Genomic DNA, 14,907 nt, shown 5'->3' with positions numbered 1-14,907 from the left:
GGGAGTGCCGCCATGCTCCCAAGCGGCACACTGTAGCAGTGCGCCACCGGGCCGGCCCTACTTGGAGTTTTTACTTCAGTAACATTTGATATAATTATTGATAAGATTGAATCTATGTCTACCATTTTATTACTTAATTTGTTTTTATCTCTGTTTTTGTTTCTCTGTTCCTCTTTTCCTGCCTTTGTCATTATTTATATATTTTTAGAATTCGATGTTAAGTCATTTATTGCTTTTTAGCTCTACATACTTCTTTATAGTATTTTTAGTGGTTTCTCTAGGGATTATAATCTACCTCCTTAAATTTTTACAAATTACCTAAAATTAATATTGTACCACTTGATATAAAATGTGGAAACCATGTAACTACCATTTACTACCTGTTTTATGATTTGCTTTAAATAGTTATATATACGTATATATATTTCATATATATATGAAATTAAGGGGAGGAAATCTTTTACATTTAATAAATATTTACCATTTTGGACACTCTTTATTCCTACCTGAGGACCTGAGTTTTCATCTAGCATTATTTTCCTTTAGCCTGAAGAATTTCCTTTAGCGTTTTTTGTAGTGCAGATCTGCTGGTGATAGATTCTCTCAGTTTTATTGCACCTGAATTTTTTATTTTGTTTTCATTCTTTTTTTTTTTTCTATTTTTGCCAATTACAGAATTCTGTGTTGGTGATTTTTTATTTTAATGCTTTAAAAATGCTGTTCCATTGTATTTTGGCCCCCACAGTTTCTGATGAAAAGTCAGCTGTAACTCACATTTTTGTTCGACTGTATATTATGTGTTTCTGCTTTTAAGATTTTCTCTTTAACTCTGGTTTGGAGCAGTTCAACTCTGAAGTATATAGGTGTGGTTTTCTTTGTATTTATTCTGCTTAGGTTTGGTTGAGCTTCTTGAAAATTTAAATTTGTTTTTCACCAAATTTAGGCAAATTTTGGCCTTTATTTTCTCAAATATTTGTTCTACATTATTTTTCACCTCCCCTCTCCTTCTGTCCTTCTGTGTCTCCAGTTACATGTATGTTAACTTTATATATATACACACACACACACACATATGTGTGTGTGTGTGTGTGTGTATGTATGTATATATATATATATATATATATATAGTTCTGTAGATCTCTGAGGCTCTGTTCGTTAAAAAAATTCTCTCTGGGGCCAGCCCCGTGGCTCACTCAGGAGAGTGTGGCTATGGTAGCTCCAAGGCTGTGGGTTCGGATCCTATATGGGGATGGCCGGTGCGCTCACTGGCTGAGCGTGGTGCAGATGACACTGAGCCAAGGGTTGCGATTCCCTTACCGGTCACAAAAAAAAAAAAAAAAAAAAAATTCTCTCAGTCCTTCAGATTGGATCATTTCTATCTTCAAATTCACTCTCTCTTTGCTCTGTCATTTCTGTTCTGCTGTTAAGCCCATTCAGTTATTTTTTCCCACATATTTTTTAGTTTCTATAATTTCCTCTTCCTCCTCCTCCTCCACATAGTTCTTTGCTAAGATTGCCTATTCTTTCATTCATTGGAGCATGTATTTTCTTTAACTCACTGAGCACAGAAATAAAACCTGCATTAAAATAATTGCTAATTTTAACATCTGGGACATCTTGAGATTGGCCTCTGTTAATTGTCTTTTCCCTGTGAATACATCATGTTTTCCTAATTATTTGTAAAATTTTGGATTGTATCCTGGCTATTATGAACATTATTTTGTAGAGATTCTGAATTCTGTTATATTACTCCAAAGGGTGTTGATTTTTTTTTTTCCAAGCAAGTAATCAACTTGGTTGAACTTAAACTGAAAACTTTTAAAAGTTTAAATCTCAGTTTGGTTGTGCTATGGTTGGAATGTATGTGTCCCTCCAAAAATCATATGTTGGAACTTAAGTCCTAAGGTGATAGTATTAGGAGGTGGGTCCTTTTGGGAAGTGATTAAATCATGAGGGAAGTGATTAAATCTGTCCTTATGAATGGATCAGTGCCCTTATAAAAGAGGGTTCAGAGAGCATTTGTCCCTTTTCACCCTTCTGCTATGCAGGGACACAGCATACAAGGTTCATCTTTGAAGCAGAGACCAGGCCCTCACCAGACATCAATCCTGTGGTGTCTTCAGTACTTCTAGAACTGAGAAATAAATTATTCTGTATCAATTACCCAGTCTTAGGTATTTTGTTATAGCAGCACAAATGAACTGTACAGGTTGTTTTATCCTAAATTGGGCTGTCTGCAGTTTTACCCATGCATATGTGGCTTAGGGGTCACCTAGAGGTTTGGACAGTTTATGCACAGATTTTGGGACTCTCCCTCTTCTGTAGCAACAGTGAAGCTGTACGCAGATACCTACCCACAGGGAGTGAGGAAGACAGCTGCAGAGAACTTAACTGACTGACAGTCTCAGCTGCCAAATCTTTGCATCCACTGCTGTCATTCCTGCCAGATGCAAAATCTCTGTAATGGGTGACTTTTGTTTGAGAACTCCCCATTAGCTGGAGTGAGACTTTTTCAGTGGTGCTCTGTAGTCTGAATTCCTTTCTACCCAATCCTTCCTTCTCTCCTTTCATCAGTGTCAGACCTGCATCCTCAGCCCTGCCTACTTCTATTCCTTCCTGCCCGCTCCTCCTTGACCACATACATGGCTTTGTGAGTTCTAAAGGTTGGCATGTTTGCCCTCATAGGGACAGGGCTTAGTGCCTCTACCATGGCCATCTGTTTATGGTGCCTATCTTGAAAGTCATTCACATGTGTGGTGGGCAATTCTAAGAGGGATGGAAGGAAGTCTCTCTAGTACCCGTCCCAGTAGTCAAGTTTTCTCGGAGGAACTGGTGGCTTCAGGAACACACGCACAGCTTCTTCCATGCCATGTTGGTCCTGGTAGAAGCAGCCTTTTGCCCAGACTTTGAGCTGCTGGCTGACCACATCAGGAGCACCTTTCAGAGACACTGGAGACCCTGTTGACACAATTCTGAAGCCAGGGGCTGGGGGGGAGGCGTGTAGGAGGGGACAGTAAATCACCATGGCCAAGCTCACAGCTGACTCTGTTTTTTGGGCCTGGGGAAAGAGAATGCACTTTTTAAAAGTCATGTTGAGAACCCTGTCTCAAGAGAAAACAAGACCCTAGCTCCTAAGACAGTGCCTGAAATTTGTCAGCCAGGTACTGTGCCAGGAGGAAAATGAGAGAGCAGCTTTGTGTTGGAGTCTTATGCCAACCCTGGAGCACAGAAATGAGCAAGGTGGGTTCCACGTCCTTCCAGAGGCTCCTGTCCCAAGGGAGAGACCACATGGGAGGGCAATAACAGAGGTTCAGACAAAGCCCTAGGGAGAGACAAGCTTTATTTGGGCAACCAAGGGTGCTTTCATAGAGGCGGTGGCATTTGGGATGTGTTCTAAAAACAGGACACAGGATGTGTCTGGGAAAAGAAGCATCTTCTAGCCAAACTTGGGTGGGGAGGCTTTGCCCAGATGGAATCACAGGACTTATGTTTTTTGGTGGTTTTTCCACGTGGGGTGGGGGGTGGGGCACTGAGCTCTTTGGGGTGATTGGAACATAGCATGTGGAACGAGTCCTGTTTTAAATGCACTTTATTTTTATGACAACCAATTAATTCATTGAACAAAAATTTATTTGGGCACCTACTAAATGCAAGAAGTTGGGCTAAGTGTAAATAGAAAATAATCATTCCACGTCTGCAGCAAGAGCGGACATCTATCAGTTGTCCTGGTCTGCTGGTGCTGCTTGTGGAAGTGCTGAGCTGGGCAGGGGCAAAGGGCTAGAGTCCTGCCCTGGGAAGGAGGGGTCTTGGCAGTGTTTACACACTTGATGAAAGTACGGGATTCCCTAACGATTGAGGAATAAACAGGAAACACACGGAAGCTTTGCTGTAATGTGGCCCAACCTGGAGTAGTCTTTGGTTTGCCACCAGCCCGCCTGGGGCTCGGGAATGGCACTGCCAGCCTCAGAGGAAGAGAAGCAGCTGCCGGGGCCTCCCGCGGTGAGCCTGCCAGGCCATCCTCCCACTGGCTGTGACAAGCTGCCTTCCCAGACAGAGACTGGCACAGACGGTGCTCAGATGGCCACACTGTTGGGAATCCGGTCCGGGGACAAGTAGTAGTACGGCAGCTGCTTGTTCTTGTTGCGCTCGGCGATCACGCTGACGATGGCCTGGAGGTTCTTGCGGAATCGGGCCATGGCCTCCTTCACGGGCTTCTCAATGAAGTGCTCCTCAGGGTACATGCCCAGGAACAGCTGAGGGCCCAGACAGGGACAGACAGGTCAATCTGTGACAAGACTGCATAAACTGAGAGGACTGTCCAGCCCCCAGGGACCTTCCCCTCCCCATCGCCACCCTCTGCCACCTGCGGAGTGCCTCGAGAATGCAAATGCCGCCTCCAACCCGCTTTCCCCTGAGGAAGGCCCCAGGGCTGGGGCTTCAAGGGTGAATGGGAAGATGAACTGCCCCGCTGCCTGTGGTTGGTTATAAGACCATGTAATAATGCAGGGAACGTGGAGGCTGTTGGTGGTCCTGGCTGTGGTGGCCATGTGGCCATGGTGTCCTGCTCGGGCTGCCCTATGCAGCACGCCTGCTTCGCATCTGGGCCCAGGCACGTGGGGGCAGAGGGGCCAGTGCTGGCCTCTCCAGGCTGGGAGGGCAGCGGCCAGGCCCTGTGGGGTGAGGAGTCGGAAGGGGTGGCCACCCTGTCAGGCTGGTGTGCTTATCTGCATGCTCACACAGACGTCTGCAAATTAGAGCTAGACATATCTTTTTAAAAAACCTATTGGATTGTTAAAATCAGAACGTTTCAGGGCTTTAAAGGTTGCAAGAAACATCATATGCTATTGATGGTGGGATTCGGGGTTTAGTTTGTGGAGGGCAAGTCAGTCTCAACATTCTCTGGCCAAGACATTCCTCTACTAGGCATGTAGCCTTTGGTCATACTGAACACATGTGCAAAGACACAGGTACAAGCATGTCTCATGAGGGACCAACACATTAGCAAAGGCCCCGAAGCGACTTAGATGCCCTTGGGTCTGGGGCTGTTGAACTGGTGCCATCACTCTGTGCAGCACTCAGCTCCTGCCAAGGGCTCCACCAAGATGCACCAGATGTGGTGTTAGGTTAAACAGGGTGTACATGTCTGGAAGGAACTCAGAAAACTCTTGGGAGAAAACCACATGGAATAGTGCTGTCATAGCTGGGGGTGGTGTGTGTCCCCGTGGGGGAGGGCGTCACACCCCACCCTCTGGTGACAGTGAGTGGAGCAGAGCCTGTGTGCTCTCCCGCCCCATCCACCCTGAGCTCTGTCGAGGCTCAGGCCTGAGGACCTGGTGGCACCTGCAGCCCTCCTAGGCCCCTCCAGCCTTGGTAGTCAGGATTCCTGGCCACATATGTCCTGCCTAAGCCTTGAATCAGGAAACCCCAAGGCTAAAGAATGTGTTAAACCTGGAGTGACCTGCACTGTCCCCCACTCTGCCTGGCCTCACCTCGTTTTCCTGGAACTGGCTCAGTGCCCACACTGCGCCCAGATGCCAGCAGGAGCGGCCGCGGTCGGGCAGCGTGTCCACGATCTGCTCAATGGTCACCACTCCCTTGGCCGTGGGCGGTGGGGCCCGCATGGTTGGGGGTGCATTGGGGATCCAGGAGCACCAGTCGTACTGCGGGGACAGCCATCCACGCGCGTGGGTGCCCCGGAAGCCCAGCTGCCCGCCCATCGGCCGGTCGGAAATGGCGCCTGCCCGGGCGCTCCTGCCCCTCAAGCGGGCGGGCAGTCGCCCCCTCCTCCGTCCCCGCGCCCGCAACCCCGATGCCAGGCCCTGAGGCTGCCCGAGGGTCCCGCTGGGAAGACGGCGGCGGGAGCCGGTAGAAGGCGGAGGGCGGGCCCGGCTCTGCCCGGCCAGTGGCGGGGCGAGCGGACCTTGGCGGGATCCCGCCCCGGAGGCCTACCTGGCCGAAGTTCACCGCGGCGTGCTGGGCGGAGGCCGTGAAGATGATCACGGTCAGGTACTCCGACAGCTTGTCCCTGCTCTTGATGCACTTGGGGAAGCCTGGGGCGGAGCCACGGGCCGGCTGAGCCCCGCCCCGGGAGGGCACCTGCCCCGGGAGGGCCCCCGGCCACCAGCACAGCGCCCGAGGGTCTCGGCCCAGGCTTCCTGAGATTTCTCAGGGAGGCCTGTCCTCTGAGACGTCCCCAGGAGGCACCCTGGTGGGCAGGGGCCCCAGCGAGCGGCAGCGGCGCGGGAAGGGCACGAGAGAGGGCGGAGGAGGCTGGGCGGCCCTACCTGAGGCCTTCCTGCCCCGCATGCCGTACACGTAGACGTCCTTCACGAAGTCCTGCAGCTCCTGGTCCTCGTCCACCACCTGGTCACTCTCGTAGTAGATGCCCACCACCTCGGCCGTGAACCTGGCTCAGGAGGGGGGCCAGCCAGGAGTGGGGGACCCGCACCGTCTGCGCGCCTGCCCCGTAGGCGACACTTACCCCTTAGCGTGAGGACTCCCACCTCGCACGTCCCAGGCCTCCATCAGCGCCCGGGAAGGAGCCAGACCCACCCTGTGCAGTCCGTTGTGGAGGCCCCTGCGGTCCCACGGGCTCCCCCACGACCCGGGCAGGCACTCACGTCTTGATGGCCTCCCACACCAGGAGCCCGTCGTCCCGGTAGAAGTAGTAGGGGATGTCCTCTGTGCTATCCATGCCCCGTGCCTTGATGGCCTCGGGGAAGCACAGGGAGGCGTAGGTCAGGTCCTGCATGGCCCTCTGCACCATCTGCACGTGCCCGCCGCCCCCTGTGGCGTTGGCCTGGGGGGAGGGGAGCGCCCTGAGCGGAGCGTCCAGCCCCAGACCTCACCCCCTCATCCGTGAGAAACTGGGGAAGAGCGGGGGTGGCCAGGCGCGCAGAGGGACAGACAGTGTCCTGTGAGGTGGCGTGGGAGGGATGTTTAACTCAGAATGCCAAGGCGGCCAGAGACGGCGGTGACAGGAAGGAGGGAGGGGCGAGCTCCCATCCCTGACGAGGGCAGCTGGGCGGCTGGCTGCCTTTGTGGGGGACCCCAGCACCAGGCGGCCCCGGCTGGTGAAGCCCCCAGGCTACTCTAGCGCTGAGCGCAGGACGCCCAGAGTCATCACCCTCAGTGACCCGCAGGCAGCCCCCAGAAACACCCAGCTGGAGGGACTCTGGTCCTGCTCCCAGATGCACGCTCACAGGCACGCATGCACGAGCACACACGCGGTGCACACATGCACACGGGGCTGAGCAGCCAGGGCCGCAGAAGCTTCGAAGGAGGAGTCGGGTGCTGGGGTGCCAGAGATTGGCCCACGGTGCCCAAGCGGGACGGTACTTTCTCTTGAGGTACCGCCTGGGAGACGATCGGCACGTGGCAGCATGAGCCTGGGACTCGCTGTGACCAGGTCCCCGCCCCGTGGGGAGAGCCTGGCTGCAGTAGGGGAATGAGGCCCCTGCCGCTGGAGGAGGGGCGGTGTCTGAGCCCCGGATCCACTTTGGCCTGTGCCCCGCCCCCACGTTATGTCCAGTATGAGGTGGCACGTCCTATCCAGCTTCGGCTGCCTTGAGTTGGGCTTTGTCGTTTGCAACCCAGTGTCTCAACTTTAGTGGTCGTCTGGCCTGGTCACCAGTGCGTGGTGGGAAAGGGGTGGAAGGTCAGGGGCGGGGCTGACGTGAGTGTCCAGGCTCGGTAAGGCGCCGGGGGATGGGGATGGGGCAGGGAGCACGGAGACTGGGAAGGGAGAGGGTGGGAGGGCACCCACCTTGTCAAAGAGGCCGTACTCGCAGATGAGCTGCTCGCGGGCCTTGGTGTTGATGGCGATGGTGAACCGCACGTGCGCCACCAGCAGCTGGGCGGGGGAGGGGACACCTCAGCGAGCGACCGGCCAGGGACCCGCGCACCCCCACTGGCCATGCATCGGGTGACGTTGGGCACAGGGACGCAGTGGGAGTCGGGTATTGAGTTTCCTGCTGAGAAATTGCTGGAGGCCCCGGGGGACGCGGCCTTCATGGCTCAACAATGACAAGGACGATGATGATAAAACGACAGTAGTCAGCACTTGGTGCTTAACTCTGCTGTTGGGAGCTCTCTGAAGGACCATCATCCTACCAGGCAGGTGCACTATTTTGATCTGTTTTACAGATGCGGAAACTGAGGTGCACAGAGGTATTGTCAGCCTGCAGTCATCCTGGTCGTCAGTGCTGGTAGGACTCGGGAAGAGGGATGGAAGGACAACGGGTGGCCACCTGGGACCAGCCTGAGACCGACTGAACTCATTTGCCTTTAAGCTACCTGTCCAGCCTGGCCCTCGTGTCTGGGCTGGGCCCTGGCCTTGTGTCCTGGGGAACCACAGGTCCCCCCCTCTGCTTTCTTTCTTGGGGGGCATTACTGCCTCCCGAGCATCTCTGCAGTGGTCACACTCCCACCACAGTCCCCCTGTGGGGATGGCAGCCCCCTTCGCTCCCCCGCCAAGTGCAGCGGGAGCGGTAGCTGGCTGTACCTTGAAAATGGGGTGCACGGCAGGCAGCTGGCGGTACATGGCGATGCCAAAAACTTCCGACACCAGATGTGTACGCAGAAGGTGGGTGATGGTCTGGTGCACGTGGAAGTCACTGGAGCGCACCCAGATTTTGGCCAACAGCCAGTCGTATTTTGCATCCGAAGGGAGAAAAATGGGGTTCTCATCTCCTGGGATTTGGTTGAGCTGATAGGATGGAGAAAGAAACACATTGCTGTATCTCGCTCCATGCTAATGTTATTGGAAAACCTGGCCTCAGGAAATTCCAGAAGAATCCAAATTTCTTAAACTGTAACTAGAATCATGAGAAGAGCCTGGAGCGGGGCAGAGGACCCTGGACTTGTATTTCCTGTCTCAATGACGTCACTTACAACCTGCACAACCCTGAACGTCCAGCATCTGTAGAATGTGACAGTTCTCCCTGGTCTCGCAGAGGTGCTGTGGGCGCATGCGCAGGGGCGGCCGGGGCGGTGTCCCCCTGCGGATGTGGGCCCCGCCGTCCTCCCCTGCCCGCCTCGCCCTGCTCCTCTGGGGTCTCCTGCGCTGTTCCTCCCTCTGCTCTTCCCCTAGATGGTGTCCCAGGTCTGGCCTTGGTGTGTGTCCCTGGCTTCTCTCTAGTGCCCGGCCCTAATGCTGCGGAGTCTCCCAGGTCAGGCTCGGCAGCTTGAGCTGTGCCCCGAGCCCCAGACTTGTCTTCCCCTTGCCAGTTTCAACCCCACACTGGGACCAAAGTGATTTTTTTCCCCTAAAATGCCAGTCATGTCATGTTAATCTCCTTTTTAAACACAGTCACCTCTTAATGCCAGAAAATAAAGTCCCCAAACTCCGTGGGGATCTGGCCACCGATGGGTCTGCAGACGTAGCCCCACATTCTGTTCTCCCTGTCACCAAGCCCCTGGTCTCCAGCTTTGCCCATGACAGTGGCTGTCCTCACTCAGGAGTGCCCGGCACAGCTTCAGCACCTGCCAGCAAGGTACCACGTGAGCTTGGAAGGCAGGTGCTGGCACTGCGCCGTCTTTCAGATTTTAAGCCTCGGAGGGGTTGACGTTTCAGATGAGCCAGAGTAGACCAGTGGAGGAACAGCAAGCCGGGTACAGCTGGAGAGCGGGTGCCGCGAAGGGGTCTGGCTGGGCTTTTGGCACTGGGAGAGCCTGTGTAGCTAGAGCAGAGTGACCACCAGGAGGGGCAGCTGCCCAAGAGCACACTTAGCTGGGTCATACTAAGTACGTGGAAGGTGGTTTCTTCGTCTGTCTCTCCCTCAGTGCTGCCCAATAGAGATGCAATGCCAATCACACACCGGTAGTGCCAGGCATGCCGCCCTGGACCAAGGAGCTCCAGCAGCCAGCTCTCTAGGCACAGAGGTGCAGGGCTGGGGGTGGGGGGACGGGGACAGCAGAGCAGAGCTTGACCTGCAGTGTTCTTATTTGCTTGTTTGTTAGTGGGATGTCCACTTTTAAATATGTAACAATTTCACATACAAATTTGGGTGACCAGGTTTTCCTGAAAAATTAGAAGGTCTGAGAACTTTGCATCCATATTCTCACAGAACAACACTCTTGGCCCTTTTAAATAGTCCCAGCTATCAGGGTCTCCACCGCCCCACCCTCCCTGGTGGGGGTTCACTCATTTGTATTAACTGCCTGGCCCAAGACACCTGGGTCTGTGCCCCGCCTCCTAGAGCACATGGGATGCCTGACACGCTCTGGGACTCTCTCGACATGTTCCCCACACGCTCTGACATGTTCCCCAAAGGCTCTCAGGCACACACTGACGTGTTCTCGAAATGCTCCTGGACATGCTCCTGACATGCTCTGGGGCCAAAGAGACCCTCTGCTTGTGCTAGGGGCTTTACCTGTGCTGTCTCATTTAATCCTCACCATGACCCTGCAGGGCAGGTATTCCTTGCCATTCCCATTTTACGTAGGGGGAAACTGAGGCTCCGAGTGGTTAAGCAGCTCTCACATGTCACACAGCAGGTAAAGAGCTGAGCTGAAAGGGCCCAGTGCTCTGCCCAGTGCTCTGCCCGTCGCCCTGCCTCGGCCTTTCTCTCCACTCCCTCTGCCTCCCCAGGCCTCACCTGCATCCCCAGAGCTCTTCGGCCTCCACCCACCCTGCACTTCTGTCCAGGGTCTTTGTCTGCCAGGGGGCTCCAGAACGCGCCCTGAACAACTTGGTTGTGTTCTTTAAATTTGTTTTTTTTGGGTAAGAAAGTAGCTTTTTGTTTCAGAAAATAATATATGCTTATTGTAAAAAATGACAAAAATCCAGTCATTACAGAAGAACATATGAAAGAAAGAAAACATATTTCATAATCCAGCGCTGAGGGCTAACCACCACATTCTGGTGGGCCTACTTTCCCAGGTCTTTGCACGGATGCATATTTATCTGTCCAGTTTTCCATGAGATGAATACTATTATAATGAGTATCTGTCTCTTCTTTCTTTTGCTCATCTGTCCTCCATCCCCAAATTTCCCAACCCGGTGATGCTGTGTCCGTGCCTCCCCATGCCACACAAGTATCTGCTCATGTATATGGCATGCTGCAGCCATGCACGCATTTTATGTAAATGAGATCATATTATCTAGACCCTGTGTCTTGCTTTTCTGCTTTGTCAACTCACTGTGGAAACCCCTCCAGGTCAGTTGGGATAACAGATCTAACGCATTCATTTTGAAGGTGCATAACATTTCCTGGTCTGGGCATGAGAGGTTTCACTCAATCCTCTCCTGCCTTCAGATTGTTTCCAAGTTTGTTTTCCCACCACAAACAAGGCTGCGATAATCGCCTTCCCACATGCATCATACGTATTAGCACTTTCATTTCTCTACTGGCTTCTAGAGAAGATGCTGCTAAGCGCAGGAGGGTGGGTAATCTTTTATTTCGGTAGCTGTGCCCTACTGCTCCTCAGAAAGGCTCATTCCACTGGTACACAACTGTTCAGTGTTACCAGCTGTCAGATCACTTAAATGGTAAGAGTCTTGTGGCTTAGAGTCCCTCCAGTACCCCTCCAATTGCCCTGGCCACTCCAGCGCCAATCCGAGGATCCTCTGACTGCCCACTCTGAAATCCAGAACCTCAAGAGGTGCACGTGGTACAGCAGGTGCTTAGGGACCTGCTCAGGTGCTGGCCCAGGAACTGGCCTTGGGTTGTCCAGGCCACCTCAGGTATCATACTGTCAATACCATCCCTGGCTACAACACTTCATGGGCACTGCATGGCATGGAGTGTCTGCCTTGCTAGTGGCTGGGTGTTACCACTCCCCCACCCCAATCTGATGGGTCAAAAGTGGTATCTCATTGTTAACTTGGATTTGCATTTCCCTAACTACTGGTGAAGTTGAAAATCTGTCCACATGCTGATTGTCTGTTCATAGTCTCTGCCCATTTTTCTCTTGAGGTATCTGTCTTTTCCTTATCAATTTCTAGAAGCTGTGTATTATATTCATCCTTTAGCTGTCATTTGTGTCCAAGTTATTTTCCCCAGTCTATTTTTTAACTTTTGGCTTTGTTTATGGTGTATTTTACCATTCAGTTTTTTTTTTGTCCTTTTTGAGACCGGCCGCACCACGCTCAGCCAGTGAGCGCTGTGAGCGCACCGGTCATCCCTATATAGGATCCGAACCCGCGGTGGGAGCGCTGCTGCACTCCCAGCGCCGCACTCTCCCGTGTGCGCCACGGGCTCGGCCCTTACCATTCAGTTTTTAAAAATATTACATAATTAAATATGCCTGTCTTTCCCTTATAACTTCTTGGTTTCCTGTTTTTACTTTTAGAAGTCTCCTTAGTCTCCACATTATCCATTGTTCTCCTAAATTCTCTTTTATTATTTCCATTTTAATCCTTACTTCACATGAAATTTATTTTTGTAAATGGCATGACAGGGAGGCATGAATTGTTTCCTTATGCAAAGGCAGTATGATAGCATGATCATAATACTGTCCCTTTTTTACTGAACTGAAAGACCGCCATTGTCATACATTAAATTCCTCTGTAGAAGGGTCTATCTCTGGCCTCTTTACCATATACCATCCCCCACTCTGTTCGTCCTCATGCATAGCATCTGCTTAGGACAGTGGCCTTACAGTATTCCCTAATGTCCAGCAAAAGGAGCTCTTCCTCTGAGTTTTTCTTTGTATGAACATTATGTTTTCTTGTTAGCATGGAGAAAGACTATTGGTTTTTTTGCGGAGTATATTTATCTAGACACTTTGGTAAATGAATGTACTAATTCTAGTAGCTTTTTAAGAAATTAGAATCGCCTGTGTTTTCTAGGTCCACCATCATATCATTACCAGACAAGATGCTATTTCCTATTCTTTTACAATATGCGATTGATTGTTGTATTTTCCTGTTTCATCACATGTTGTAGGACCTCGAAGACAGTGCTGGATAACACTAGTGGTATCAGCACCTTACTTACGATTTTAATGGAAGTGGCTTTAGCGTCGCACCTGTTTGATGTTTGCTGTTTTTATCCCATGTAAGTAGGTTCCTTCTACTACTATTTTAATTTTTATTAGTTGTGGCTACTAAATGTTATTAAATTCCCTTTTGTTGTCAATTGGTGTCCTCATAAACTTTATCCTTATGGAAATAATTAATTATGCTGGTATCTCTCTTGATGTTGAAATATCTGGAATAAAACTGACTTGGTTGTAACACATTAGTTATTTATTACACTGCTGCGTTCATTTTGCTAATATCATTTGTAGATTTCTTTCTCTTTATTTGCGCTTGGGTTGGTCTTCAGCTTTCTTTTGGATCCTGTCAGTATCTGGTTTCAGAACTAAGGTTATGCAAGCCTCATAGAGGGAATTTGGGGGCTGATTCACCTTAAAGAGCTCTGGAAATGTCCGCTCTCTACAGCTTGGCTAAAGCTCAGCTCCTCTTTCTACAGCCTCTCACCAGTCTAGACGTTTAAGCAGCTTTCCAATCACTCATTTGGAAAGAGGCCTATTTTGTACAATTTCTCCTAATAACTTATATGTTTTCCTAGGTTTTTATCCATCTCCTCTAGCTTTTCTTTTCGTATTAGTCGCCACATAATTACTCTTTTTAAGAAACCTGTAATCATAATTACTCTTTTTTTTAGGTCTCCTGTTCCTAATCTTGCTCTCTGTTTTTTGTCAGCCTCATGAGGAGGTTATTTATTTTCTCCGACCTTTCAAAGAATGAGATTTTGGATTTATTAACCCATGGCTTCCATTTGCATGGGTCTTTATAGTTGGCAAAGTTTCCATTTGCAGGAGAGGAAACAGACTTGGGAGCATTCTGGCTCACCCAAGGTCCCACAGGCTGCTAGCAAGTGGCACAATCAGGGTTTCAACCAGGTTCCAGGCTGCTCCAAGAGGTCTCTGGGACAGGTAGCTTCAGAGGCACCCATCAGTGGTAACAAGGGCCTCTCCCGAGATCTCCGAACACTGTTTTCCTCTCTTCTGTCACCTGTCCCTTTACCTTCTGCTTCAGTTCCTTAGGTATAGGGCTTCTCTCTGATACCCAGCTGGGAACTCCTCTGGGGGGACGTGCCCCTGAGAAACTGGGGGGAGCAAGGAACTGGAGCCAGACAGCCTGGCTTGAATCCTAGCTCTGTAGCTGACAGTGTGCACCTGTGCCTCAGTTTCCTCATCTGTGTAAAATGATTTACATGATTAGTGCTCACCGCCTTGGAGGGTTGTGGTGATGATTACATGAATAAGGACAGGTCCTTGTCTGAAATCACAGTGACCAAATGTGCTTCAGAATCTGGAAGTTTTAGGATTTTAGCAGCTTTGTACTTCATTATGTGACCCCCCCCCCCCAGGGTCTGGGGCAACATGCTATTTTACAGACAGAGTGTGTTCCTGCCCTGATCTGTAGGCATATCACATTGAATGGGACAAAGCCTCTCCTACTGGTTCAGAGAAGGTTTGTTTGCAGTCTATGAATTTTCAGAATTTTGACATTTCAGAATCAAGGATAGGGGACTGTGGACTGTGCAGGTTAACCCTTAGGTTAGTCCTGGCATGTGGGTGGTGCCTGACAAATCCAGCTGCTGTTACGACCACAGCCCCCCAGTGTCCAGTTCACAGGCATTGTTTGCTAAATGCTGATCTGCCCGTCCCCAGCGGGGGCCCCTGCGCAGTCCCGCTCCACCCACAGGGACCTCTGCCTACTCCCGTCCTGGCCCTGGTCCTTGCCGCCTGTGTGCCAGCTCCCATAGTGCGGCAGGGGATGGGGGAGGTGAAGCCCTGTGCCCGTCTGCCCCTCCTCCTCCACAGTACTGGTGGACACCCGCACAATGCCCCTCGGTGGCCTCGGTCTCCACTTCAGCTCACAGTTTCACCTGCCTGGCCCTGTCACCATCTTGACTTGGGGCCCCTGGTCAAGATGCCAGAGTGGGAGTGCAG

At 51.2% G+C, this 14,907-nt stretch overlaps 1 protein-coding gene across 1 annotated transcript in view; it reads right to left on the bottom strand.

The window, feature by feature from the left end:
* Window positions 1–3,945: 3,945 nt before the first annotated feature.
* The window catches only part of ALOX5 (arachidonate 5-lipoxygenase), a 43,963-nt gene continuing 33,001 nt past the window's right edge, over window positions 3,946–14,907 (bottom strand). The window contains exons 7-13 of the mRNA XM_008581526.1: window positions 8,504–8,707; window positions 7,766–7,852; window positions 6,621–6,799; window positions 6,285–6,406; window positions 5,950–6,050; window positions 5,490–5,660; window positions 3,946–4,253 (exon numbers count right to left, since the gene is read on the bottom strand). Coding sequence (XP_008579748.1) covers window positions 4,074–4,253; window positions 5,490–5,660; window positions 5,950–6,050; window positions 6,285–6,406; window positions 6,621–6,799; window positions 7,766–7,852; window positions 8,504–8,707 — 1,044 coding nt within the window. The 3' untranslated portion in view covers window positions 3,946–4,073. The remainder of the gene's footprint in view (window positions 4,254–5,489; window positions 5,661–5,949; window positions 6,051–6,284; window positions 6,407–6,620; window positions 6,800–7,765; window positions 7,853–8,503; window positions 8,708–14,907) is intronic.

Source organism: Galeopterus variegatus, unplaced genomic scaffold (assembly GCF_000696425.1).
Source record: "Galeopterus variegatus unplaced genomic scaffold, G_variegatus-3.0.2 Scaffold2381, whole genome shotgun sequence".
Lineage (NCBI taxonomy): Eukaryota > Metazoa > Chordata > Mammalia > Dermoptera > Cynocephalidae > Galeopterus > Galeopterus variegatus.
This window is presented reverse-complemented; position numbering and strand designations above follow the sequence as displayed.